The following is a 26,972-nucleotide window of genomic DNA, read 5'->3' on the forward strand; positions in this document are numbered from 1 at the left end:
GTCTGGACTGGAGTTGCCAATTGAGTTGATTGGTCTTAGTGGGCAGCCAATGTGCAGGATGAAGACAAGGCTGAATGCTTCTGCCTTTGGAGACCCCTTTTTTAAGTTTAAGAATAACAAATTGAATGATTGCTGGGCTTAGGGGATCATGCAGGCATGACAACTTGTTAGCCAAATGCTAGTTGGCAATGATGAAGAGCGGTATGGTGGAGAAGAAGACACAGCTCTTTCAGTGCAGCATTTCCAACTTTGCCATCCATTTTCTGTGTGGATGCAAATTTGAAATAGAAGTCATGCCTTCTCTACCATAGTATCATGAGTAGCTCCCCAAGGATTTTTTAGGAGACATTGCACTTCAACTTCGTTTAACAGAAACGAAAGCATGGAGAGAGAAAGGACTTTTCTGGGTCCCCAAGGCAGAGAAGAACCCAGCTGCCCTAACCACAGTGAGCTGCATCTGCATAAGGCACTGCAGCTGTGAAGCACAAGGTGACACCTAGATGGTGGTGTCTGATGTATTATTAGCATTAAAATCCATACCACCCCACCTCACCCCACCCCCCCAGAAGGTACTGCTGCCAGGTCAGGGCATTGCACACAAGGACTTGGCTTGGAGCTGCCCCAGCAGCAGTTCTGGTCTAAAGCTGCAAACACCTGGCTGAATGAGGGTACCAGTTCATGGGTATGAGTAAAAGGGAAATATTGCTTTGTTGTGGCATGTATGACAGTGTTATAGAGGAAAAAGAAGTGTGAATGTATCTCAATTTGTCCTCATTACTACTGGAGTCAGAATGAGAAGATCATATTGTTACAGGAAAACCTGGGTCACCACTCAAGACACTGCACGTCCTATGCAACAAATATTTCTTTGAGAGGTGCTGCCAAGTAATTGCCATAAACTGCTATTTATTATAATAACACAGATTCCAGGAAATTAAGGTTAATGAGATATTTTTTTTTTGTCCTCTTACATGACAGAGTGTTTATTGGCTTTAAATATGGAGCCTTATGGTCATGATGTAGAGGAAATGAATTTTGTTGTGGTTTTATTTTTTTAGTAGAGAGGCAGCAGTTCCTAAAATGAGCTATGTTGTACAATGGCACCACAAGATGTTGTACTGATGCTTGGAACAAGAAGTGGAACTTGCTAAAAAAGATACAGAGAAATGGGAACGCAGTCACTGAGTCAGTGTATCCACAGGCAACAAGTGCTGTTAAACGGCCTGGCCTAATTCTGGTAACTCCAATGTGTAATGGGACTGGCAGGCGCTTACCACTTAGCAAGTCTGGGCTGGAGGTGATCACAAGCCCTGGTGTTCTGTTCTGGTACCAGCTGTCAGCACAAAGTGCAGACGCTGTCAGTCTGCCCACTGATGCCTCGCTGGCTGCAGCTGGTCTGTGTGATAGCTCCTCCTTATTTAGAAATATGAGGGATGTAGAGGTGTCTGTGGAGCAGCTGCACAGCCTTTTTACTGCTAATACACCTTTGTAGAGGTGAACCGTGACTCTGGTGTATCGCTGACTTTCTCACTCCTGCGTTTTGATTGTGTGTAAAGTTTTTCTGTGTAAAATCCTCAGACAGTATATAAGAAAATATCACACACGATGTAGAAACTGTACTTTGTCAACCTCTGTATACATGGGGAGTGCATGCGCTAGCTAGCTAGTGGATTTCTGTACCATCACTCATTCATCTCAGCTGGGAGAGTGACTCTCCTGACAGACCTTCTGCACATCCTGATGCTCATACAGGTATAATCTGTCCTTCTGGTGTGTTAGGAGTCAGCTTCTAGTCTCAAGCAATGTCAGCAGTAACACTTTTGGCTCACTGCCTTCAGGCACTTGAGGGCAGATTCATTTCCTTCTTGGCGAGCCATCTTTTGACTTCCTCACCCTGATGATTGGTGTTTATCCTAAGCTGTCACTAGCACTTAACAAACCAAACCCCAAAGAAAAGCCTGGTATTATGAAACAATATCCCCAGGGGACCTCATCTGGAAATAAAGAAAAAAGTCCCCTTAAATTTGCATTGCTGGGAATATACTGCTTTTGAGCTAGTGGTGACCTCGCTGTGTGATGTTTGGAGTCGCTTCTATAAATGAATGCAGCTCAGTGTTTCATTCTGCACTTCCAGGGGCACTGCAGGGTGCCGCTGGCAATTTTGGAGGAGTACTTTTAAACTGCAGCAAGGATTTAGAAATGCTCAGACTGTGTTCATATTGTGACTGAGCAGAGCTGCTGAGGTGTGGGGAACATTAGAAGCAGCAAAATGTTGTAATTTGAAAATCAGCTTTTACCGGTACAAAACTTCCTTTCAAGGCTAGCCAGGCTCTCGCATTTGGCTCTCCGGTGAGCTAGCAAGCCGCAGCGCCCTGCTGTCAGCCCTTCCATGTCGGGCTCCCTTTGATGTGTCCCAGCAGAACTTAATCAGATACTGTCGATCTTTTCAAGTTCAATCTTATACAAACTAGGGATATTTTTTTTAGCTTGCAAGTGAACAGCTCAAGGTAGCACTGTGTTGGAAATGTGGTAATTAACGTGCTTTTGCATATTCTGGAGGCCTTGTTAAAACAGGATCCCTAAGTAACAACCCATGCTGGCCACATGCGTAGCACAGAGCAGTAACATCATACACTGTTCTGCCAGAATTTGGAATTTTGCCCCGAAGACAGACAGGAATCAGATCACAATTTCAGACATAACTCTGCAGCAGTAAACAGAGTGGTGAGTTTACAAGGTCTGCGCTTCCCCTGAGAATATGATTATTAATTTTGGGGAAAAAAAAAAAAAATTCCTGTAAAGGTAACAGCCCTGAATAACTAAGTAATCCGACTTTCCCCCTTAGGTGTATGGGGCTACAACAGGATCTCCCACAGATAGTGACCATCCTAAAGAGAAGAGGGAAGGGAAAGCTGAAGAAGAATTGGGTTCTGATTCATCCAGCACAGCTGACAGTAAAATTGGCTATTCAATGAATGACAGTCCTACATTTAGCAAGGGTTTGTTTGTAGACAGTAGAGACTATTCTAAGAAAAACCTTCAGACTATGAGCACAAACCTGTCTGGTGTCAATTTGCCAGAGGATGACAAACGAAGAGGGGCTCAAGATATTTTAGGCTCCCATTTTCTAGCTGTTGAAACTGGAAAACAAAAGCCAAACTACAGACTCTCACGAGATGCTCACCATGGCCTGTTGCAGGGTGAAGCCTTGCAGAGCACAGGCAAGCATATCCCCATCAGCAGCGTGGCCCCTCTCATAAGGCACACGCAGGAGGCTGCGGGGCCTCAACCTTCCTTGCAGGAGCAAGAAGCTTCTGCAGTCAACTACAGTCAGGTTGTGCTAAGACCCAAAGTGTCCAGAAGTAACAGTGTGAACAGCATTGAAGAGACAGACTCTCCGGCTAGCAGCTCTCCAGTTGAAGACAACCCACCCACAGAAAACATCGCTTTCATGATTACTAAAACAGCTGTCCAGGTCCTCTCCAGTGGGGAAGTTCACGATATAGTCAGCCGGAAAGGTGGAGACGTGCAAACAGTGAACATCGATGCGAGGAAGGACGTGGCATCGGAGAAGGGTATTCCAGAAAACACAGACAGTGAAGAGCCAGTGGTGTGTCTGGACAAAAAACCTGTCATCATCATTTTTGATGAACCGATGGATATTAGGTCAGCATATAAGCGTCTTTCTACAATTTTTGAGGAATGTGATGAGGAGTTGGAGAAAATGATGACAGATGAAAAGATAGAAGAGGAAGAGGAGGAGGAGGAGGAGGAAGAAAAAGAAGCACATGAAATCTCAGAGAGCCAGAAGGAAGAGCCACCAGTAGTTAATGACAGAAAACCGATCGCAAAGTGTTCAGCAGCTCACGGTCTCAACGAGCAGTACATATTTAACCTTCAGTCGTCCTCTGACCCTGCAGAAACCAGACCTGCGGAGGAGGAGGAAAGCACAAAGACAAATTTTAACAAATACCGTCAGATCTATGGGCTAAACACAGAGGCAACCTTGCACTCTGATGATCAGTTTGGAAGCAGGCAAGATTCTAAGAAAAAATTTAAGTTCAAATTCCCTAAAAAGCAGCTGGCTGCTCTGACGCAGGCGATACGGACAGGAACCAAGACTGGGAAGAAGACCTTGCAGGTTGTGGTCTATGAAGAAGAGGAGGAAGATGGGACCCTGAAGCAGCACAAGGAAGCAAAGAGATTTGAAATCACCAGGTCTCAGTCTGAGGACAGTGACAAAAGTCCTGGGAAGCAAGAGGGACCCCCAGGAGCTGCAGCGTCCCTGTCTAGGACTGATGAAATTCGACAGAGTACATACCGAACGCTAGACAGCCTTGAGCAGACTATAAAGCAGCTGGAAAACACCATCAGTGAAATGAGCCCAAAATCTATCCCTGAAAACACATACAGCTCTGAGGGAAGCACTGTCCCCTTCTCTGCCCAGATAGTACCAGAGACCCCACCCCGAGATCTTGTAGTGCTGGATGAGAGCCTTGCTGGTGTAGAGCCCCCTCCGTCAATCCCAGCCACGTCACGTAAGGTATCTTAGTCCGAGGAATCAAACCTCCAGCTGCTTTCTAAAATCTGCAATAATCACCATTAAACGAGAGGGTCTTGTGATTTGTTTGCTTCCTTTCAGGTGGCTTGTCTGGGCTCCCCACAAGGTGTCTAACAGCTAATAGACTGTTGGGTTTTGGGTTTTTTTTTTAAAATCTTTGCTGCTGATTGGTGATGGGCAAATGCAGGGGAGCTGGGTCAAATAATCTGCTGTGTGAAATGACAAGCATCACTGACATGAAATCCAGGCTGATCAGTAGCTGAGCGGTTTCCTCCATTTGATTCTGGAAATTAACATCCGCGGTGTGAAGCTCCTGAACTTTCCCTGCATGTAGTACTGTGGCTTGTTTTTTGGCGCATGGTGTGGAATCTGCTCTTCAGGCACACCGGTACTGATCACGCTTTCTCCTTGTCTCCCCTCCCTGCCCCTCCACTCGTTTCCGCAGGGCTCCAGCACTGCCTCCCAGACAAGCCGGATGCCGGTGCCCATGGCTTCAAAAACTAGACAAGGAAGCACAGAGAAAGCAGGCAAACAGCACAAGCTGCAGGATCCACGCCAATACAGACAGGTAGTTTTACCCTAAACCTGGTGTTTGGATGGACGTTTCATGTTGTTTGTTTATTTAAAAACTCCAGTAACTGACTGAGATTATGCCAAATAACGGATGCCTGACTTTTGCGTGAGGTCTAACTGGACGTCCTGGATCCTGGGGGCATGACAGTATCTACTGATCTTTTCACCATGTTTGTGCATGCATGTCTGCAATAAAACACCTGCTGCTTTTTTTTCCCCCTTTTTTGTTTGTTTTGGTTTGGTTTGTTTGTTATTTTTTGTTTGTTTTTAAACTGTGGTATTCAGCTGTAGTTTTAAGATGTCAACTACCTGTTTACTTTCCCTTCGGTAAATGTGGCGGTTCCTTAGGAGAGCTGGGAATGCTTCTGTTCAGAGAGTCTTTACAGGAAGCCTTGGACACTAACCAGTCAGTGTAATAGATGGCAGTAGATGCACATTAACCCTTTGGCCGAACACGTCTATTCACACGTTAATAACCCAGAAGCATGGCCAATGTAGTGACTGGTCTATAAGCCACAGATCGCACCTTCTCACAAAAGCTTTGTTGGCTCTTTCTCTCTTACTATGCACTCTTCGTTGGGCACTTTGGGTTTTCTACCAGGTCCAGTCCATGGCTGCAAAACTTAGCTCAGGCCTTGAACTGTTAATTCTTATGCTCTGTAGGGCTATTTTCCCAGGTCCTGTTGGTTTATCGTGTTACTGGCTTTCTGACAAACTGTCTCCTGCCGTCTTTATTTGCAGGCTAATGGAAGTGCTAAGAAAGCTGGTGGGGACTATAAGGCTACTTCCCCTACCCTACCTGCTTCTAAGATCCCAGCCTTTTCTCCCACTTCTGGGAAAAGCAGCTCAGCACCTGCTTCTAGCGGTGACAGCTCTAACCCTCTTAATCCACCTACTAAAACCTCCATTCCTTCCTCTAACCTTCTCAGTCCTCAGACAGGTCGCATAACCTACTCTGCTTCCCTCATCCCCTCTGTCTCTAACGGCTCCTCCAAGTTTCAGAGCCCCACTTACCCAGGGAAAGGTCACCATCTCTCGTTCTCACTACAGACTCAAAATGGCCGCCCACCCCCTCCTTCCTCCTCTACCTCCTCCACCTCCTCCCCCTCCTCTACCTCTCCCACTTCACTGAACCAAGGTATGAAGAGCATCAGGACAATCCACACACCTAGCTTCACCAGCTACAAGGCACAGAACGGAAATGCCGGCAAGCCCGCCCCACCCACGGCCAAGGAGCCCTCCTAAAGGCCAAGCACCGCCCGCGTGCAAGTTCACCGAGGCTTTTTGTCCATTTTCAAAGAATCCGCAGCCAACATTTTAACCAGGGAATGTAACCATTTTGCTGTATTATTGGAGGCTTAATACTAATCACGTGCTAAATACTGAATTATTACACTAGAGTAGGGTGAAGCTTTTTTGTAAAACTCTGTTGCTGTTGTAATGATAAAAGAGCGTTTTCTTCCTATAGGCAGCACCCCTTACAAAAAAGTGTGAAGGTGTGTGAGTGAACTTGACTGCGTGTGCACAGCAGTGTACTGAACATGGGGAAATGTATGGTTAGAAATTTAGTAAGTTGTTTTGTATAAAGCTATTTTTCATTATGAGGACTAGAAGTGAACAGAGATATACTAAAGTGTGATTATACACAACTGTAAAACTAAAACTAAAATATTTTTCTTTTATTTTGGTGTTATTTAGCTTTGTTACAGATTTCTATTTTTGTCAACAAATGTCATGGTTCCTTTCAAGATCTTTTTGCCAAAACATTTTGATACTATTGTATTGTACATTTGAAAGTAGTATGCTGGACAGTAAACCTCTACACAAGAAACAGAACAAGACTGGTCTTAGTGTGTATGAGGCAACTCAACCTATTGCACTGCCATTCAGATTATATTTAAAAATTTGCCAGCCAAGGAAAAAAAAAAAAAAGTTTTACACATATAGGTAGTTGCTGATTACTTATTTTCTTAGCTAAAGCCACCCTTTTTCCGTCAGTTTTATTTTACTGAGACCTGGTAACCCATTGATGTATTGCATTGTGGATTTTAAAATGTACACTTCTGTACTGTTCTGTATACTGGCAAACTTTTGTATATATCTATAAATATATATAAATAAATAAATACTGTATGTGGCTGGGCACATAAAGTAGTTTTACCACACCAAAGTTAATTTTTATGCATGCTTAAAAATATATATGGGGAAGGGTTGAAAAAGATGGCTATCAGTCAAATAGGAAAAAAGGCAAGAAGCTTGCATAGCTCATGATTTTGTAAATAAATTTATTTGTATAACACCATAATGTAATATACAGAACTATGCTAAGCAAAGATCTTTAAAAAAAAATAAAGGGCTGCATGCTTATATATTTGTATTTTGTCACTAGTAACTTTAATAATGGTCTCAACTAGCTGTTAAGCTGTTTGCCTGAGAGCATTAAACCATCAGGAGAAAAATTGACTTTATTTTCCCCAGATTAAAGCCATTCGTAACTTTTAATTTTGAAATGGGGTCTTTTAAATTTACCTGGACAAAAGCTAATTGCTGGAACTCCGGGTTAGAAAACTATCAGGAAAGAAACCCAAAACACCCAAACCTTTGATTGATGGAATGAGGTATCATCTCTTCCACCTGTAAGTATCTGGTTTATTTCTCCTAATGAAACAGGAAGTTTCTTAAAAGTGTCATTTCAAGGCCGAGCCCTCGGACTGTGCATCCCTTGCAGCGGGAGTGATTAAAAAATGTCAATGTTAGCTCAAGCCTCGTGAACACGACACACAGTCTAGTTCCAGCAGGGTCCTGCTGAGCACCATCCCCTCTGCTGGCACTGCAGCCGAGGCCCCAGGCGCAGGTAGAGCATCGGGCTGTGAGCCAAGCCAGGAGAAGCTGGGTGGCTCCAAGGCCAAAGCGAAGTGTAAGGCAGAGCTCAGAGCACTCACACTGAACCACCAGAGCAAAACCAGTTCCCTTCTAGATGGTGCCTCCAAAGCCTAGCCTGGAAGCAGCTGGTTTGGCTGGGAAGAACCTCTCGAAATGTCACTGCACACCCTGGACCACACTTTCCAAGGGTTTTCTACGTTCTCAAGTGTTGAGTATATTACTCTCTTGCTCTGATGAGAACAAGCCTGAGCCAATGCTCTACCTTGTTACCAGGTGGGGCTATTGTATGTCCCCACACAACAGACAGCAAATACAGAGAGCACCGGGAGGCTGGGCACCGTGCTTCTCCTTTACAGGTACACAGCCAAAATAGAAGCTCAAGCTAAATGATGGACATACTAGGTTTTGTTCTTCAACTGTTAGTCTGACATCCCCCAGAGATCTGACACTTACTGAAAAACAGTAACTTGCTAATTCCTGATCCTCTGTAACTCTGTGAGAGCTCTCCCCCACAAGCCACCATCGAGCCAGGCACAGTCCCCGATGGCAGACCTTGGCCCTGGCCCTGCTCTGCCATCAGGGCTGTAGAACGAACCCGTAGGCAGGGGCTCTGGCACTGCTCCTGCTTCTCAGCCTCTTTGGGCAAGGGGCTGCAGCAGCACATTCTCCACCTCTGTTTGAATGTATCACTGATGGTGGTTGTATAAATCACCAGGGGTCCCTGCACCGTCCCTGGGTGCGCAGTGAGGCAGTGCTGTACTCGACAGGTAATTACTGTGGTGGTGAATGTGGAAATCGCCATCAGGGAGCAAACACAACACCCACTCGTGGCCTCTGCAACATCCAGCAACCACCATGGTGCGTGCACTTGTGTCTCACCCTCAGTGCTGGGGAACAAACCACTAGCTCAGACAGCATGTAACCCCCTGCACAGGCACTGCTGCTGGACCATCAGGAGTTGGGTGGCGTTTGCTCCCTCTTCATCCTGCTTGTACAGCAATGGAGTTGTCGGGCTTTTGTGAAGGCAGGCAGGGAAGGGCTGCGCGCAGGCTGTAGCTCAGCACCAGGAATGCTTTCAAATGCTGAGCAGAGTATTTAGAAAAATCAGCAAGTCTCTAAATAAATCCCGTCAGCATAGGATGGTGGGAAGGCAGAGCAGAAGAGCATGCATACAGCAGGGAAGAGGAGGGATGTGCAGGAGATTTCTGCCTAGAAATGTACAGGGCTAAAATCCATCTGATCCCCACTAAGAGGCAGCTCTTCCTGCATGCTTAAAAACTCATGGGTTAAAAAAAAAAAAAAAAAAAAAGAAAAGATATGATTAAGGGAGATTTTTATGCTCTCCGGACTGTGAGCCACAAGTACATCACCACTTCAACGATAGCACGTCTGTTTTAAGTCACACCCCCCCCCAGCCACACATCAGCCTCCACCCTTCTTTTTGCAGGCTAGCGCAATTAATTGCTTGATTACTATCTAAGCAAGGATAGTGTAATGTCCTGGCTTTGAAAACAAGAACACAGCTTTTTGCAGATGAGGCCACATTTCAAACTCTCTTGTCCCGCCTGGACAGAGCGGACAGAGGTTCTCCTCAGATGCTGCAGACAGGAAGAGACCCATATGTGCAGCCTAGCAAATGATTTTTCCTTCAGCTCTGCAGCAGCATGAAGTTAAGAAACCGTCTGGACTGCGGCCATGTCTTGATTCCACATTATCAGTGCTGTGAGTGATACTAATGGGGACCATGACGAGCCCTTTAAGTCTTAAAGAACAGTCATACAGCACCTTCCAGCTACTGGATCCCAGAAAAGGGATTTCAAACTAAGCCACCAATCCCCACTGAAGCAGGAACTGGTTTGAAACCATTTTAAAAATCTGAACAAGACTGCTACCACCACAATTCAAACTTTCATTATTTCCCCATCTGCTCTCAGCTTAGACCTGTTCCCAATACCCAGCACCTACACAGCTCCAAGCAGTCCTCAGGCCAAAGGTACTTTCTAAGCCAGTTTGGATCCTTTTGATGATAAGTAGAACATCAAAAAATAGGCCAACAGAAATGTGAAGAAATTCTGCTTAAACATATAAAAGCACTTACTTCTTACTGCAAGCATGATCAGACACTGGCACAGGTTGCCCAGGGAGGTTGTGGAGCCTCCATCCTTGGAGATACTCAAAACCCAACCAGCTCCAGCCCCAAGCAGCTGCTCTGGCTGTGCCTGCCCGAGCCAGGGCAGGACCAGGCGACCCCCAGAGGTCCCTGCCCACCTCAACTGCTCTGCAACCCCATGGAGCTGCACATCCCGATGAATCCAGCTTCCAGAGGAAATACTGTCACTAACAGTATTCACCTCAGAGCAGGCCATTCCATGCATTTCCCTTCCTGTGGTCACCCTTCTTTTCCAGGGGAGGAGGAAAAAAGCACCACAGGTAAGGGTCTGAAGTAGCTGCTGTGAAGATTAGGGCACAACAATGGCTCCTAAAAATGTCCGTCATCTCTATCGCCATGCTGGCCAGAATTTAAGGTGGCCCCGAATCTTGGCAGTCTTCAAAGAGCAGAAAAAGTATCAGTGTTTTCCCAGCCTTGGACACACTGCCACACGCTGCTTTCTTCAGGTGGAGGTCAAGTAATCTCTCCTTGGCGCACCCGACAGATTGCTCCCTGCGTCTCCCCTCCAAGTGCAGTGCTTCCCCAGAGCTCCCTGTCCTCCCACTCTGCCTGCCAGGCTATCTCCTCCAAGGCCAGATTTACATGGCAAGGGCAAGGCAGTGGTGCTTCAAATCGCCACAACCCTTTTCTTACACCCTCATGGACATCCCTGACTTTTGTCCTTCTGCAAATGCTCTGCATCTTCCCCATGCAGCCAGTGCAGCAGCAGATACTGTGGAGGCTGCCGAGGCCTTATGTTTGTACCTATAGCATTGTCAGTCCATACAATTCCTGTTTTGTGGCTTTTTCAAGTTCCTCATTCTTCAAAAGATCTTGTGCTCTATTCCAGTCAATACAATAAAAGTTCTACGTTCTTAAGCACAAGGCTTGGCAGCCATGCATCCAGATTCAGGAGTCAAAATCATATTTTATAAACACAAGAAAAATAAGATTAACCTGATCAAAACGACTGTCAAATCAGAATAAGATGCCGAACCCCCAGGACCCCTTATGTGCTTCGTAAGTACACTGCTTCATCGGGAAGACCCCTGTGACTTACTATGGATGCTCAGCACGTACTAACAAGCTTCTGAGGCTACCAATGGGACAAAGTATGCCCTCAGTAAAAGAGATGGTCTTTCCTTATAAAAAGTATTACAGACATCCCAACACTGTATTTTGAAACCCCTTGTTCAAATACACTTTACTGTTAGGGTTGAAACAAAAATAATCAATTACTCTTGTGTTTCACAAAACACACCCCCCCTTCCTCACACTGCACACAGGAACGCTGCTGGCGCACCAGCTCCTGTTCACTCTGGGGGGAAAAGACATTGCAGTTTGCAAGGAGACCATGATCAGTTTTTGTGTGAACTGGTACTAGATGCACACAATTATGTGGTGAGAACTCTTCACTGTCATGTCTGGTGCTTTTCTTCACAGCCAATTTTTATAATGATTTCTCACAAGGATCAAAACCACAGCAGATCAAAGCATGGGACTGTTACAGAACTTTGGAAAGAGAGGCCACCTGCTTCAAACCATGTCAGCCTATAGGTCCTAGTTACTGTAATTCCTTCTCAGTAACAGGACACATGCATAGTTCCTTCTGCGCTCACGATGTTCACAGGTCTAACCCTCTCCCCAGCAAAGGACAGTGTAAGACACGGGAATACCCCAGGTGATGAACAGCTGCTGTGTTTTTGAGTAGGTATGCAAGAAAATAGAGGAATAAATATAACTGGTAGAGCGCTCACACACAGAAGGTTTTTTAGGGTAGAAACTCATCTTCGTACTTAAAACTATAGAGTCCAAGACTCATACTACAGTATCATTCTGACTGACAGATACTAGCATTCACTCATTGTGACCTGGGGATGACTATGGACATAGTTTTTTCAGTGCCACAAACCCAGCATATTAAACATAAACCAACTTGCTACATACCTTGGAATCAGATTATGTATCGAGAGGGAAATATTAACAAACTGAACCCCTCCTCTCTCTTGCTAAACTCCACGGTCTGGTCCCACAACCAAGAGACATTAGAGAAGCGCCCTTCTCCCAGGAGCAACTGCAGGTTCTGTGATCCTGAGGGCAGCTGCCGATCGCAACTTGTAAACAAGGCATTTTAAAACTGTTCATTAGGATGAATTCACATCACACACAGAGTCACCAAAACAATTTTATTTCCAGTGTTTAAGTAGGTATGCACACAGGCATGATACAGGTTTGGATTCATTAGGTCTTCATGCAGAATTATATTTTCGATAAAAGAAACCAGTTCCATCCAGTATCCACTATCTACACGCCTATGTTACAACATTTATATCAAATCTGGTATCTGAAGAAAAGATACACATGTAATATGTACATTTAAGTTACTTATTTTACAGAAAGATTAAAAATTCAAGTCACATAAAACTCAAAATCTGTATTAAAATTGGAAATATAAAACTCCAATATTTACTGGAATGCCTAAGGAATGGAAGCTCTGTAGCCACCTGTGTTAACATTTGTAAAATGTAATGAAACTCGTTAACAGTAAAATGCATTCATTTGTTTGTAATAAGTTTCTCTAATTTAACAATATGGCACCCTAACAAACCAAATGAATTTATGATGAGGCACTTGTTAGTGACTAAACCAAAAGAACAATTTTTCTGCATACTAATGCCAGGCCAACTCTCAGTCAGAAAACCATGTACACACTACACAGCATGTTGCATCAGATGCTTTGTTCAACATTTGTATGCAGCCATCAAATATACTTTTTCTTAAAATATATATATATATACTTTAACTTTAGTGTTCTTCTGGCTGTGGTAATGCACTGTGAAGACGTTCCACAGAGCATATTGATGAAACCAGCCCAAATGAAGGCTGCATAACAACAACAGTACAGGAAAATATATATATATATATATATATGTACACACACACATACACACAGTTACTGGGAAGTGTAACAGTAAGTTAACGAATTGCTGTAGTGGACATACCTCCCCATTTCAAAGATACTGGTAGAATCGAGATCTAACCACTTGGGTCCCAGACAGTTTATGAGGATGGGCATCAACTGCTGGGCTAAAGCTGTTTTTGTTCAGATTCTGGTAATTTTCACCATTCACCTGGTCTGGTGGCTGAAATGGTCCCGAAGGTGGTGGTCTATTGATTAACGTCAGGCTGCTGGAAGAACTGCCTTCATCGGCCTGCATCTCTTCAGATGAAGGCAGATCTACCTTTGATACATCTGCTAAGCTAGTGTTCTCAAGTCTGGGCTTTCCAGTTTCACCCGTATTAAGGTCAGTTGTGCTAGTGCGTAAACGTTCCCGTGCAAGCCAGTCTGAGATCGAGAGGTCCTGCGCTGGGCATTTTGGCTTCAACCGATTCACAGCTGAAAGCTCAGATTCTCTCTCTCTGCTTTGACTTGGCTCTTGAGCTTTCCAAGCATTCAGTACACTTATTTCAGCAAAATCCCTCTGTCCTCCAAGCGTATGCCTTCGCCTGATATTTTTTCTCTTCGCAGGCTCTGCAGAGTTAGTTTTTTGATTCCCAACTCCAAACATGTCATCTGCAGATGATTTGAGTCGCAGCTTTAACCTATCTGTAATTTTAAGTCTCCAGGTGGGTTCTTGTTTGTCAGCCTCACTTCTGGCTGATGTAGCTAAACTGCTTGTTGATCTTCCTTTTTTCATTATGTCAAACATTTTGGTCACAGTAGGCAAGTCCTTCTCACTCTTCGCATCCCCCGAACCCTCGCTGTCCGTTTTGTGCCGTGCAGACTTTCTCCTAGACAGAGTATCACATTCGATAAGTTTGTGTGAGCTGAAAAGCCTGCGACACTCTAACTTTGGTGTTGAACTTCCCTCAGTACAACTTACTTCGCTTTCTTCAGAGTTCCTCCGACTGGTCTTTACCACTTCTGAAACCTTCCCCTTGGGCAGCCTTTCAGCAGCAGCACTGGTGGCAAAGACAGGGAAGTCACTTTCACTGTCTGTCTCCATAGGACGCCCTTCACTGATCAATTCACTTCTTTCATCATCAGCATCTTCTCCCTTGCTTTCCGTCACCGACTGCACCTCAGGGCTCAGCATACTGGCATCTAACCCAGTTAGACACATAGTAGATGAAGTAGTTGAATAATCGGAGGTGATGGAACTGACATCAGCTGCTAAAAACTCATTGTGTTTAACTTCGGGGCTGGCTACTTTTTTGCATGAGTACCTGTGCTGGGAAGCCTGGGAGGAAGTGCTTAGCATAGTGCCGGAGTCAGACACTGTCTCCTCAACCTGGGAAGAAGATTGTGAAACAGTCATTTTTGGGTTACTCTTCTGCGTGGTTTGCAGACAGCTGAGATTTGGTGATTTTGTACATTTTTCATGGTAAGGCAGTGAAGGTTCCTCTGACAGGATACTTTCTTTCTTTAATGACTTCTTTTCATCCTTTACAACACTCACATCTTTTTTACTGCTGTTCTCTTTTTCCTTCAGGACAAACATCCTCTGTTTTCTCCCTATGTCCCTCTCTCTCTCATATTCCCCTTTAGCTATGTCCTCTTTTGTTGTGTCACCATGAGATTGTTCCGCAAGCTCCTTCTTGAAAAACACATTATCCAACTCATCCTCTGAGCTGCTTGGTTGTGGTTTCTCTTTTGTTTTTTTCCGCTTGCGACTAGCTGCTGCAAAAATGGAGGACACAAGCAGTTCCTTGCTATACTGGTCCTTTCCAGAACCCCAAGAACCCTGTCAAAAAATAAAAAGAGGGAGAGGGCATGATTAGAAATCACAAGAAACAGTTGTTAGCCTGAGACTTAATAAAAACACATCCTGAGCATCATAGCAGAAAGTCTGTCTTTATTCAGAAATATTTCCATGCTTTTTCTGTAGTCTACCTGACATTGCCCAATAAGTCAATTTTAATCCTGAGAATCCCACTTTTTATCTGAACCCCTTCAGCTTAACAAAAACCAGTTTGTATACATATCTATTTAGTTTTTGATTGACTAATAAAGCAGGCTCCATTACAGCAAGACAACCTTTTCAAGACTGGTTTGCAACAGAAACTGTGTCATAGATCAGGTCCCAGGAATGTGGTTTCAATCTCTCCTTTAAAGGTTTTACATATGTTAAAAGGCTAATTTCTCAAACTATTTATCAGTTGATCTTTCACCTTTCAGGCTGAGTTTTAAATTGTATCAATTCATTACTTGCCATAAAAAGGAAGCTGTACAAAACTGGTTTAGGCACAGGTACAGACAATTAACAATTAAATTTCTTCCTCATTTCTGGGGAATCTACCTTTAGAATTGCACAGAAGCAATAAAGGGTCAAAACCAATTACTCCATTTTATAGAATTAATTAAAAACTACTTTCACCACACTGACAACATTATCACCTGGCCACTTCAAAGCTATGTACCTTTCCTACTTACTGCCCTACTGCTACCTTCAAAAGAAGTGGGAGGTTCAGGGCAGGTACCACCCTGTCTTTGCTGACCAGTGCAGTTTGCACACTGCAGACATTTGACAAAAGAATACAGCGATGGCATCTCCTGAAAACAGCAGCTGCTCACAAAGGCCTTTAACATAGTGGGACTGAAATTTGACATCTGTCTAGGGCTCAGCAAGAGAAGCTTATGTGTCAGCAACCTGAACCTAAGTCCATGTTCAGATATCTAGCCCCAATCTCTGACCTGAGGGAAGGAGGACTCAGACCAGCATGGATGGGCTATGCTCAAAACAGACTGAAATCCCAATCACTTGTTGAAAGAGGTGCTGGCAATGGTGAGAACTGCCACTATATGACTTAACAAACCAAGGTCAAACGGCCACACAGCCACACAGCTGTAAAGTGGCTATGTTGACTGTGACAGCCTCAGCAAAGGTGCACTAATTTGCTAACGTGAATGTGGACGGGGAAGAGTTGGGAGAAACTCCTACTCAACCAACAGTAACAAAAATACTCATGGTTATTCAGAACCTCCTGCCCCACAACAGAGAATATCCCATGCTCTTGATGCAGAGCTCAGACCAGGACAGGGTGAGCAGAAGACAGACATTAAGCCTTGCTGAGAGCCCCCAGGGAAACAAACATCTGAGAAGCCTGCACAATGACTTACCTACAGCAACTTCCTGGCCTCCAGCACAATGACTACCTACGGGCAGCATGGACAAAGAACCTTCTGGATAGCAGGAGACACCTCTGAATTGCTGTGCTGGCAGACAAGTGCCAATCCAAAACTGACTGGCAATGGACCACCGCGTGTTGGAGCCTACCATTTTCCAAGTGACCACAGCAATTCTTCTCACAACTGAAACGGCACTCTTACATCAGCTACTGTCCCCATAAAGGAGGGGTGAGCTCTCCACATTTTTTTCCAGGGGTTGGACACAGGTACGTGTCCTTCTCACCAAGCAATGCAGCCAAGTGGAGCTCCACTTGGAACACCTCTGGCTGCAAGCAGGGCTGGCTGAGCAGCAGGCAGGCTCCTGGCCCAGCATGATCCCACCCTCCTGCTCACAGGTCCATGACCATGGTCTGACTGGTGCTGTTGCTCTGTGCTGCTTGCAGGTGGTGGTCAGCAAGAGCCAACCTGCAAACAGCGCAGCATCCCAGCACAGCCAGTGACACGGTGTCCTGGAAGCTGGGCTTTTTTGAGGCAGTGGCCAAGCCACCAAGCATCCTCACAAAGCAGCGGGTCTGACCTCTCAGCAATGAACCAGAGGGGTGGATTAAGTCCTGTTATCAGCTCAAAGGTGGGCATCAGTGATACATGTAGAACGCACGCCAGCGTAACGCTGTGTCATGTGCTCACAGCTGACTGAGGTGAGCTGCATGCTGCCACAACACCCAGTGCTGTGGACATCCAGTGTCAACAACTACTGAACAACAGCCTAAGAGACCGAAAGATTTGTCAGTGGGTTAGATGAGAACTCCATCCTTAAATTGAGGGCTGAACTATTGCTCATGTTCCAGTCTTACTCCCCCCATCCACCAGGCTGTCCTCCCAAGCGCAGCAATACTGCCTAGGGAGATTTTGCATAGCAACCTTTAACCACAACCTTTGGCTTCCTACAAGGGGAGGAGCTATTACCTTCTGAGGAAGAAAAGGCAAAATTCTAAGTATACTTTTCTCAGTGTAACAGGGAAAACCAAATACTGCCACTGTATGTCAACAATGACAGGGAACATATTATAAACATTTAGCTCTACTAAATGAGATGCAAAAGCGAAGTAAGTGCTCACAATTGCAAGAGTTTAGACAAAGCTGCTTATATGTGCAGCTGACTGGTTTGGCAGATGCAGCTAACTGCAAACAAGTGATACTCTTTCAATATAACACTTTAAAATTATTTGATGAGAAAACAGCATTACCACTTACTCAAAAAATTCTACATAAGCTCTATAGTACATCTGCATATAAGCCATTTAACAAAGCAAGCAAATATCTAAGATTTCAGAAGCTTATAATTACATCATCTCAAAAAATAATTTACCTTAGATTTTGCTGAGTCACTAGTAGCTGAATCTGTGGAAAAATTAAAAAAACAATTCTGCTCAGTTCTGTGCAATTTTTTTGGTGCTGCTACAGACAATGCTGGACTTATGGAAAAAGACAAGCACAGAACAAAATGTGAAGCAAATAAAAACCAGAACAGAGTGAATAGTCAGAGCTCACAAAGATGCAAGCTGCACCACAGAAAGCCACCGCCATGAAAGGATGCTGTGAATTGTAGGCAGAACCAGCTCAATGATAGGAATGGCAAAGGAGCCCTGTTCTTCTAAATAAAAAACAGAAATACTAATGTTTATTCAATGTTTCAAGTATACAGCCCCTGCAAAACCGCAGCTGAGACACCTTTTCAGGATCGTACTGTGTACTCTCCTGAGATTCAGGATACACAAAGCGAAATTGAATGTCTTAGTACTGTTGGCTGCCCTAGGTACAAATCACGGTTCATATAGCCATATGCTTTTTGTGAGTTTTTAAAGGAATTAAGTCACATTTTGCGTGTAAAAACCCCAATTATACATCTCTCTCCACCTCTGACTACGTATAGGTAAAATTTTATTTTTACATCTGCTAGATTTCAGCAGCTACCAGTTTTGTACTTTTCTATAACAAGCGCTATTATGAAATGAAAAATGGACACCATAGTTATACTGTCTTGCAAAACCCAAGATTATACAAGTACAAAGGGGGTAGAAAGGGGCTAGCACAATGACTAAAAAATATGAACTTGGACGTGTTCCAGCTTTAGGGACTTTCTCCCTGGGAAGAAAGAGCTGAGCCCCCTGCCACACCCCTTTTTGACACATGGCTAATGCTTTATGACTAGAAAGACTGGTAGACCATACCATGCTATTTCTCCTCAGGGTCTGCTTCAGAGATAACAAGAAACAGCAGAAAAACTTTTAAAAAGTAGCATTGATCTGTTTAAAATACTCTTAAAAGAAAATTTACAGCACAGATCAACTTTTTTTTTTTTTCATTTACAAGAAACGGGGGTTTCTGCAGACAAGGCAGCTACAGTGTGGACAACAGTCCTCCTTCTTCCTACAGTTCCAGCTGTCCATCAGTGACATCACAGAATCCACTAATGACATCACCGTGTGATAGACTCCTCCCACTTCGCCTGTTACAACATCAGTATAAAGTGACTGTTTCAGTAAGTGCTGAACAACCCTTTGAAAACTGAAACAAAAGCTAGAGACGAAGGGATAACATTTGTGGGATACAACATGCTGGGTTAGTGCGATAGTATAGTGAAGGGAGAGGGGAAAAAGTCACCAAAAAAGAGCCTGCAATGCTTGTCCTTAGCCACAAAAGAGGATGGCATTTATAAACAGAAGGAAATCAGCTTTAGTATAGACATACTGTAACATACTTTTTAAAGTGCCCACCACTTGACAAGAAAACATAACTCAATTTCTTTGCATTCCTAACGTTAGGAAGGAGCAATATTAGAACACCACTGAAGATCAGTCTTTCTGCCATCACAACAAACCACTGTACGGCAGCATATCTGCTTCACCTCACGATGATTGCATGGGTTACTGTGAATAAATAAAATAGTATGTGCAAGCCTCATCTTTTAATGGTTATATTCCTGTTAAGACAACAAAGTTTTCCAAACTATATCATGCATGATTATTAACAGTTCAAGTCTAAGAAGTGTTAATGATCTTTTGCAAAAAAGAAAAACAGTTTATTAGTAAAAGAAAATAGGAAGAGAGAGTTACAGCGAGTTAAGAGTAGGTTATTCTAGCCTATGGACTAACACTGTCCGGGCAAGAGTTACCTGATACGTCTCCAGGAGATACTCCCGTTCTTCCAATGTTGGTGAGTAAATGATCTATGTTTGGCACTGGCTGAGATTCTACAGTGTTTTCCTCCTGAACTGTTGTCTATAGTCAATAAACAAAGATCTCTTCATCATCGTTTCACAAATATGATTCATCAGCATTTAGAAAATTGCATTATTCACCTGAGGACACGCTTTCCTCACATGTTCTTATTTTCCCACTTTGCTTTACGCTTTTAAAACAAGTGCATGGCTTGCCTTTTTTTAAAAAAAAAAAATCATCACTGCAAGGACTGGTGAGCTAAAAAGGTGCTTCTGAAGAGCAAACCATACAGTGATGTAGTAAGAAATATACAGACATTCTAGAGGCAGCAGAAGCAGATTCTAAACTAAGATAATTAGAACACAAGTATTTATGACACAATACTTACAAGAGGTTCTTCAGCATCATCTTCTGTGAAAAACCAGTCATGCTACAATTTAAAATAAAAAAGGTGAAAACCCCACAGGAAACACAAAACCCAAATGAGGAACAATCAAACATGGACAGTACTAAAAATGATATCCTGGAGTTCAAAGGATAAACACCAGACCCGAACTGGCCCAATGAGAGAAAAGCTGGTCGATCTGTGTGCGATCTTATTTTTTAAACGAGGAAATGCATCCACTTACTTTTTGGATGAGTGTTTCTACAATTTTATATTGGTCTGGCATGTGCGTAACCATGTGTGTCATGTTATCATCCGATGTCCTCACGAGTGTTGGACCAAATACTATCGCCAGGTTTCTTGGTTCCATCTAAGAAATGAAATATTTCCACATTGTATGTTTATAAGAGAAAATACAATCATATGGGCCAAGTACATTAATATAACACTATTAACATAAAGCTGAGAACCATTTTAAATAAGGACAAAGAAAACATTTTTAAACATATTACTGACCCAGGTAGAATGTTACACTACACTGAAATTCTCTTATACGCAGCTGCAATAAATGCATCCAATGTTTCTGCAATTCAGAATTCAACCTTCCTTAACCCTTTGCAAGTAAATAGCTCCACAAGCACAGAAAACTCAAGAACTCAGATATATTCTTTACACTTTCAGGGGGGATTTTTTTTTAAAAAAAAAAAAGGCATTGGTAGTTCCTTGGTTTTTTCCTGAAAATGTTTACATGACACATGAAAAAATTAAGCTTGTAATCAAATACTGTATTATGTCTGCTGACAAAGAGCTCATTCAATTTGCCTCTACATTAGAGGAGGCAGTAGCAACCAACATCATAGACCCGACATCTATTCATGAGAAAGACTCGGAGTTATGCAATCATATCACAACATTAATTACCCACTTAATTTACTGTTAATGTTACACCTCTGACAAACAACTCAAAGAAAGCAGAAGCAAAATACTTAGCATCTATTTTTGCTTACTTCTCTGAATTATAGTTTACTGTTGTGACATAGAACAGACCAGTAACATATAGGAGGCAAGGTCCTTGTGCTTACCAGAAGGAAGACGTAAGCTCCTAATGCTCACTTTGACTTCAACTGTGGCCTTTGACAAGTTAACAACTACAATATCACCTCACTCCTCTAGCCTTATATATTCTATATTAACATTATTTAAACAACATTTATACAGCACACCAAAACTGTAAAATGATAAATGTCTGCTTTAGACATTGCACTTTAAAATTACATTTACTATCATTTCCTTATAATGTCAGCTATAATCCCACTAAAGGTTATAATTTGTTAATTATTTTTTATAGGTACACACATATTTTTCTTTCATATTTAACTAGAAGGTATTATTTGCAGAACTGACATTGGAACCTACCATAGTTCTTGGCAGTGTTAGGTTAATGGTTGGACTTGATGATCTTAAAAGGTACTTTCCAATCTAAATGATTCTATGATTCTATATTCATTTGAACTGAGGCCTTTGGTGACCTTTTAAATGATTTAAGATTGGCTGTAGGTTTCTCTATATAGCATCAATCACATCAATTTTTTTCCTGTACCCTGCACATTAGTAGGCAAGTAACAAGCCACCATGCTACCTGCCCTGAGGTTAAGTGTTCATAAGCACACCCATATTGTACACAGCTTTGCATTCAGCTACCCCTCCCTGAGAGCTAAAAGAAGGGGCTACCATTATTTGCATTTACTGTAGGATTACAGCATGCACAGCAGCACTTAACGCAAACTAACTATTCACCACCCCATGGAAACAACAAAAAACTATTCTTAGCGCTGAACTGGTACGCTTTGCATCACGAATTTTCTTTCTTACAACCAGCCAAACCAGCATCTACAGGGTCATCAAACATTCAAGTAATTACAGCAAGTCCTAGTCTTAAAAATTACTCAAGCATCCAGGAAGATAGGCTTCATGCAAAGCTGGTGTGACAGTCTCTGCCAACAGGTTCGTTCAGGTCACAGACATTCACCACACAGGCACCGCACAGTGTGCCCAGGTACACTCTTATTGGTGTCTAGATGGGATTACATGAAATTTACAGACATGGGATAAATTTAGGATGTAGGCAGTTATTCCCACAAGAATTAAGACCAGTTTGAATAAATTTAATTCACACTAAACAAGTGCATATTTTGCAGGAGTTCTTAGTCCAAATCAAAATTTTCTCAGCATAGCAAAGATCTTAGTTTTAGCTACAATAACAAATTATCACCTTAAAAGAGATAATCCTGCACAAAACCTGTACTTAATGACTAAAACAAACCAAAATACATTATACTTTTGTTTCCAATACCTTGTTCTTTTCTGAGTTCTCTGCTACTGTCTTCAGGTGTGCAGAAAGAAACTTGAGAGTCTCATAATGATGTTCAGGTAAATCATGAATCTGAAACAAACAATCACTATTCAGAACACTAAACATTTAATGCTAACTTTGTAGTGCACCTACAACACACCTGATTTTAGCTTACCAGTCTCTTCAGTGTTTTCAGACGCTCAACAGGATCCTCTTTTCTATTGGCATCTATAAAATCTGCATATTTGTCTGTTACAAAAAGCAGAAATTAATCATATATATATGTGTGTGTAGGTATACACACCCCCAACCCCACCCCTCTGTGAATACAGATATATATATATACATATATATATATATGAATGACCTTTGGAAGCCATAAATTAGCCCATTATATTGTATGTAATAAGATGGCAGTAGGAAAACCCCCCAGCTTTCATAGAATATTGCACAGTAGAAACTCTATTTACAGCTCTCATTCTTAAGTGCTATGATCACCATGACTCCCTGCTCTTTAAGGAAGAAAGAGGGCAATTTATTACAGAGTTATGACGACTCCACTGGATTTTCTCTCAAATAATCTGAAAGTTGTAAGGCAACTGTTCAACGGTAATTCCAAAACACAAAATCATAACGTAAACAACTTACCATTGGTAAAAAGGGGTTCTGGAAGCTTTCTGAAGAAGGACTTCAGCAAACTGCTTATCACATTCAAGTCTCGCCATTTCTGCAATTTAGAAGAAAAGGACAGACATGCTTTGGATTTCTATAATCACAACACAACCAGAAGTTAAATCTGAAAATAGTGTGATCAAGGACTTACATCATCATGAACATCAATGTCAGTCATTCCTTTGTTGAGTTCTTCCTGCATACTTGAGATGGCAGCATTATTTCCAGGAACTCTGTAAATACCTGTGTACTCAAGACCTCTTTCTTCAACCAGTTTGCAGCATATATCAACAATCAGTGGAATATACTGAAGAAAAGAGAAGTTATACATACATTTTAAAGTAATGCATACAAAAAGTATTTTAAAATAACAATGGAAAGAAAACATGTCCTTCCATACTTTGTTGGTATGTGCTGGGGGGCAGTCATCTAGTCTAACACCAAATGTTCCTACAGCAGACGGCTTCTTTTCAAACGTCTTCCTCATAATGCTTGGAATGCCTTTTCTCCACGTCCCCTTGTCTTTTGGCGGGCTTGTCTCATCTTTTTGTTGTCAGTATAATGCAAACAAGGAAATAAAGAAGAAAAGTAAGAACACTTAAATCACAAAACCTACTGCGAATACAGGTAACAGATCTGCAAAGACTGAGTGGCTCCTGATGCATTGTTACCTCTTCTACTGGCCCGGTTTCCCACAACAACTCACTAAACATTAGTCTGTCTTAACATACCTTCTTTCATTCTTCTGTGACTCAAATAGATACATTTGAACATACTCACATGCCTGATTTAGAAAAGCAAGCAGCTGGATAGCACTGTGGAATTTCATCATTCTAAGACTAAAGGTATATAAACCACACATTGAAACATTAAAATCTACACGTAGTAAAGCAAGATTAAGTCTCTACTGAATCGCAGTACTGCACAAAATACCTATGAAACTATACAGCCATGCTCACACCTGTGCAGACCTACTCGCTCTTTCAAAAATTACTATATTTTAGTCACTTCTAAATCATTCCAAACAGGACTCAAACACTTAAAAGTTTTATCTTTCCAAAAATCAGATTAAAAGTTCAGTCGCTTTGTTTACCTTTCCTATACAATTGATGTAGCAAATTACAGTTCCCACTTATCCTGTACTGCAAGTCGCCTAATACAACAGTACTTCCTTCTTATTCCAAGTTTTTCTGGAAATATTCTTTCAACAGATTTGACACTTACTTAACATCTGCAATGTAGTTACATAAATCTGTAGCATAGCAAGAGCAAAGGGGTATTTGTTGGTAACACAAAAGGGAATTCACTCACAGCTTAAATTCAAGACTGACTTGTTCAAAATCGGTTGATCAAAAGTGATTGCTCAGCCAGTTGCCCGATTTTATATGCAACATCCTTACAAGAACAGTCTGATCAGAAACACCATACGTTTACACATTCTTTGGGAGAAACAAAAAGTAGCTTGTGACATTATTTGATGGAGTTCAGTTACTGATTTCAGCTTGCAGTGGCCACTCATTGGTATTTTTTACAACTCAGCAGGCATTAATTTTGTTCTGGAAAAAATAGTATCATTTTGCTCCTGAAGACAAAAAAAAATTATTCTTCTCTACTTCTAAAACACTGCAATAGAAAACTTCAGTTTCTTAACAGCATATTTAAGTATGAATTTAGCTTGTTGCTTCCAAGTCAGCTGAAGACAAAAGTATGAATTACATACAAAATTATTTCCAAAGCTTCTCGAGACTTTGGTCACAAGAAGTGCAACATCTGTATTTTACTACTGTTAACACTACACGGAGCTGTACGAAACCAACCCAAAACCCTCTTGAGAGGGGGCTGGAATAAAAAGCTTCAGGGATCTGAGAAGACCTGAAATACGTCTAAGATAACATTTAAATGAAGTAGTTACAAGAAATGAGTGATTATAGCTGCAGCTTAAAAAAACCCTGGTTTGAATCTGTATATTCATGAATTCAAAAAACCTGAGCAGGACACCTTGATGGCCTCACACTGGGGCTATAAGAAACTAAGGAAATACATAAAACATGCAGACCTTTAGTGAGAAGCTTTCTTTCAGACTCATCCTTAGGAGAATGTGGACTCTGGGTCCTCTGTTCTGTTTTAGTTCCAAGCAGAGTCTGTCTGATACTTAGGCTCTGGCGAGGTGTTTTGGGAGATGGCTCTGTTTTGCTGCTTGAAGAACTGAAACAAAATATATTACTTCAGTAAAAAGCAGCTAGATAAGAAGTCTACAAAAACTACTGGCAGTGTGTAATTCACCTACCTCATCATTGTGCTGTATTCTTTAATCCTTCGACTAATTAGATCTCTACTAGTGACACCAGTATCCTATAAAAAAAAATTGAGATCTACTTTACAACCTTATAAAACAACAAATTTTTTTTACTTTCAGAATAAGATTAACTCTTCCTATTAAAAGAACACATACGAAAAATTAACATTTCAGTACAGTTAAAAATATCTCACAGGCAGTCCTTGAGAATTATAAGGCCAGAACATCTAAAAACTATGAGGAAAACTACACTGAATAATTACAAATTAAAAGCTGTTAAGACTTTTTTCAGAGCAATAAAATCTGATTAAATCCTTATAAATTGAAAGTAAACTTAAAGAGAAAACACGCAAGCCAACACACCCTACTACTATGAAAAATCCAATCCATGTGCACAGTACTTATATAATCACTACTATACACACAGCCGAACAGCCATGAATTCAACTGTGCTTTTATCCATCTGTCTAATACTGTTTATTAGTCCATTTTCCATTGGATAATTATTTCAAATCTGAGCAGATGTGCATGACCAGACATGAAACTATTGCTCTGTTGCTCATCACTGAAAAGCAAACACACTGAGGACAATACTGGGACAGATATTGCTATGTTTTGTACAATAGTCTATGTTTGCCTTTTGTAACTAGCACTAACATTTAATTCATAGAAACATCAACATTTAATCAGAGAAACAAGCATCCTTCAAAGTTTCCCCTTTTAACTACTGAGAAACTCATCACTGTACCACTGCACACATCACTTAGCAATGCAAGTCTGAAGACAGAACAGATTGGTTCTAATCCTGCAATTATCTTTTAAAAAACACTAGGGATTTTTGATGGAGCAGTTTAATATGAAGTGTATATTCAGTCAAATCGGTAATAACATTAATTCATTTATTTCAGAAGTCTCTTCTCCAACTATGCCAGGCTTTTTTTAACTCAATTTAGTCAGTTACCTTGCCTTTCACCTCATTTTCTTCTACATTGTTGTACACATTTTGGTCTATTGTTTGTTCTATTTTGTGAAGTATTAATTACAAGAAAATACAATCAATTTTTAATTAAAAGACAAGAACTACGGCTTCTGCATTATATATGATTACCTCATCATTTAAGTTGCTGTTGTCTTGTATTGCTTTAATCCATGCTAACATATTATCTCTGTCCTCAGCTTGAAACAGATACTCGCAGTCTGATGTGGTGAGTCTAAATACGTTTTTCCTCTTGGTTTCACAGTATGAGATGTCTATCAAACAAGCATTGATGCTTATAGGTTGTTCTTCTTCAGACAGGGTCACTTGTTCCTTTTTATCCTTGTACAAATAAAGTGAATGACCTCGAAGAACAACATACAATTGCTTCCATGGCCGAATGCTCCCACCAACTCGCTGAAAAACATCAACCAGTATGTTAGTGTGCTTATTTGTTACAATTAATGTTTCTGGATTACAGAAACTACCTCCAAAAGTTTTAAGAAGAAAGACAAACCACCTACCGATACCATTCTTAAGAATGACCTGTGGAAAGGCTACACAAAAGTGGGATTCACAAGCTGATATCCATTAGAGGAGTGAATTGCTCAATAGCCTGCCCTCCCTGATCACACATTAAGTGTATGTTCACATATGACAGGAGGAAGAAACAGAATGTGACTAGAATTTCAGAGGCATTAATACAAATACAGTAAAAAATATTTAGTGGACTCTTGCCCAGGCCTTTTAAACCTCATTCAAGTCAGACTCAC

The 26,972-nt window shown here is 41.8% G+C and overlaps 2 protein-coding genes across 12 annotated transcripts in view; one reads left to right on the top strand and one right to left on the bottom strand.

Annotated features, from left to right (window-relative positions):
* Window positions 1–6,379, top strand: part of KIAA1217 (KIAA1217 ortholog) — a 346,280-nt gene extending 339,901 nt beyond the window's left edge. For 4 of the 9 annotated variants that reach the window (XM_086467180.1, XM_086467179.1, XM_086467181.1 and 1 more), the window contains 2 exons: window positions 5,007–5,129; window positions 5,876–6,379. In XM_086467180.1, coding sequence (XP_086323306.1) covers window positions 5,007–5,129; window positions 5,876–6,379 — 627 coding nt within the window. Of the gene's footprint in view, window positions 1–2,646; window positions 2,725–2,845; window positions 4,544–5,006; window positions 5,145–5,875 lie in introns of those variants that run through there. The other 5 variants (XM_086467178.1, XM_086467176.1, XM_086467177.1 and 2 more) reach the window with 3 other exon arrangements.
* Window positions 6,380–13,177: 6,798 nt separating this feature from the next.
* ARHGAP21 (Rho GTPase activating protein 21) overlaps window positions 13,178–26,972 on the bottom strand; it is a 47,547-nt gene continuing 33,752 nt past the window's right edge. For 2 of the 3 annotated variants that reach the window (XM_086467185.1, XM_086467183.1), the window contains 13 exons: window positions 26,332–26,616; window positions 25,215–25,279; window positions 24,984–25,132; window positions 23,328–23,470; window positions 23,079–23,234; window positions 22,904–22,982; window positions 22,431–22,504; window positions 22,256–22,345; window positions 20,147–20,272; window positions 19,906–19,947; window positions 19,472–19,577; window positions 17,666–17,697; window positions 13,178–14,911 (listed from right to left, as the gene is read on the bottom strand). In XM_086467185.1, coding sequence (XP_086323311.1) covers window positions 13,178–14,911; window positions 17,666–17,697; window positions 19,472–19,577; window positions 19,906–19,947; window positions 20,147–20,272; window positions 22,256–22,345; window positions 22,431–22,504; window positions 22,904–22,982; window positions 23,079–23,234; window positions 23,328–23,470; window positions 24,984–25,132; window positions 25,215–25,279; window positions 26,332–26,616 — 3,081 coding nt within the window. The remainder of the gene's footprint in view (window positions 14,912–17,665; window positions 17,698–19,471; window positions 19,578–19,905; window positions 19,948–20,146; window positions 20,273–22,255; window positions 22,346–22,430; window positions 22,505–22,903; window positions 22,983–23,078; window positions 23,235–23,327; window positions 23,471–24,983; window positions 25,133–25,214; window positions 25,280–26,331; window positions 26,617–26,972) is intronic. The other variant, XM_086467186.1, reaches the window with a different exon arrangement.

This window comes from Leptosomus discolor, chromosome 6 (assembly GCF_034619465.1).
Source record: "Leptosomus discolor isolate bLepDis1 chromosome 6, bLepDis1.hap2, whole genome shotgun sequence".
NCBI classification, from domain to species: Eukaryota; Metazoa; Chordata; class Aves; order Leptosomiformes; family Leptosomidae; genus Leptosomus; species Leptosomus discolor.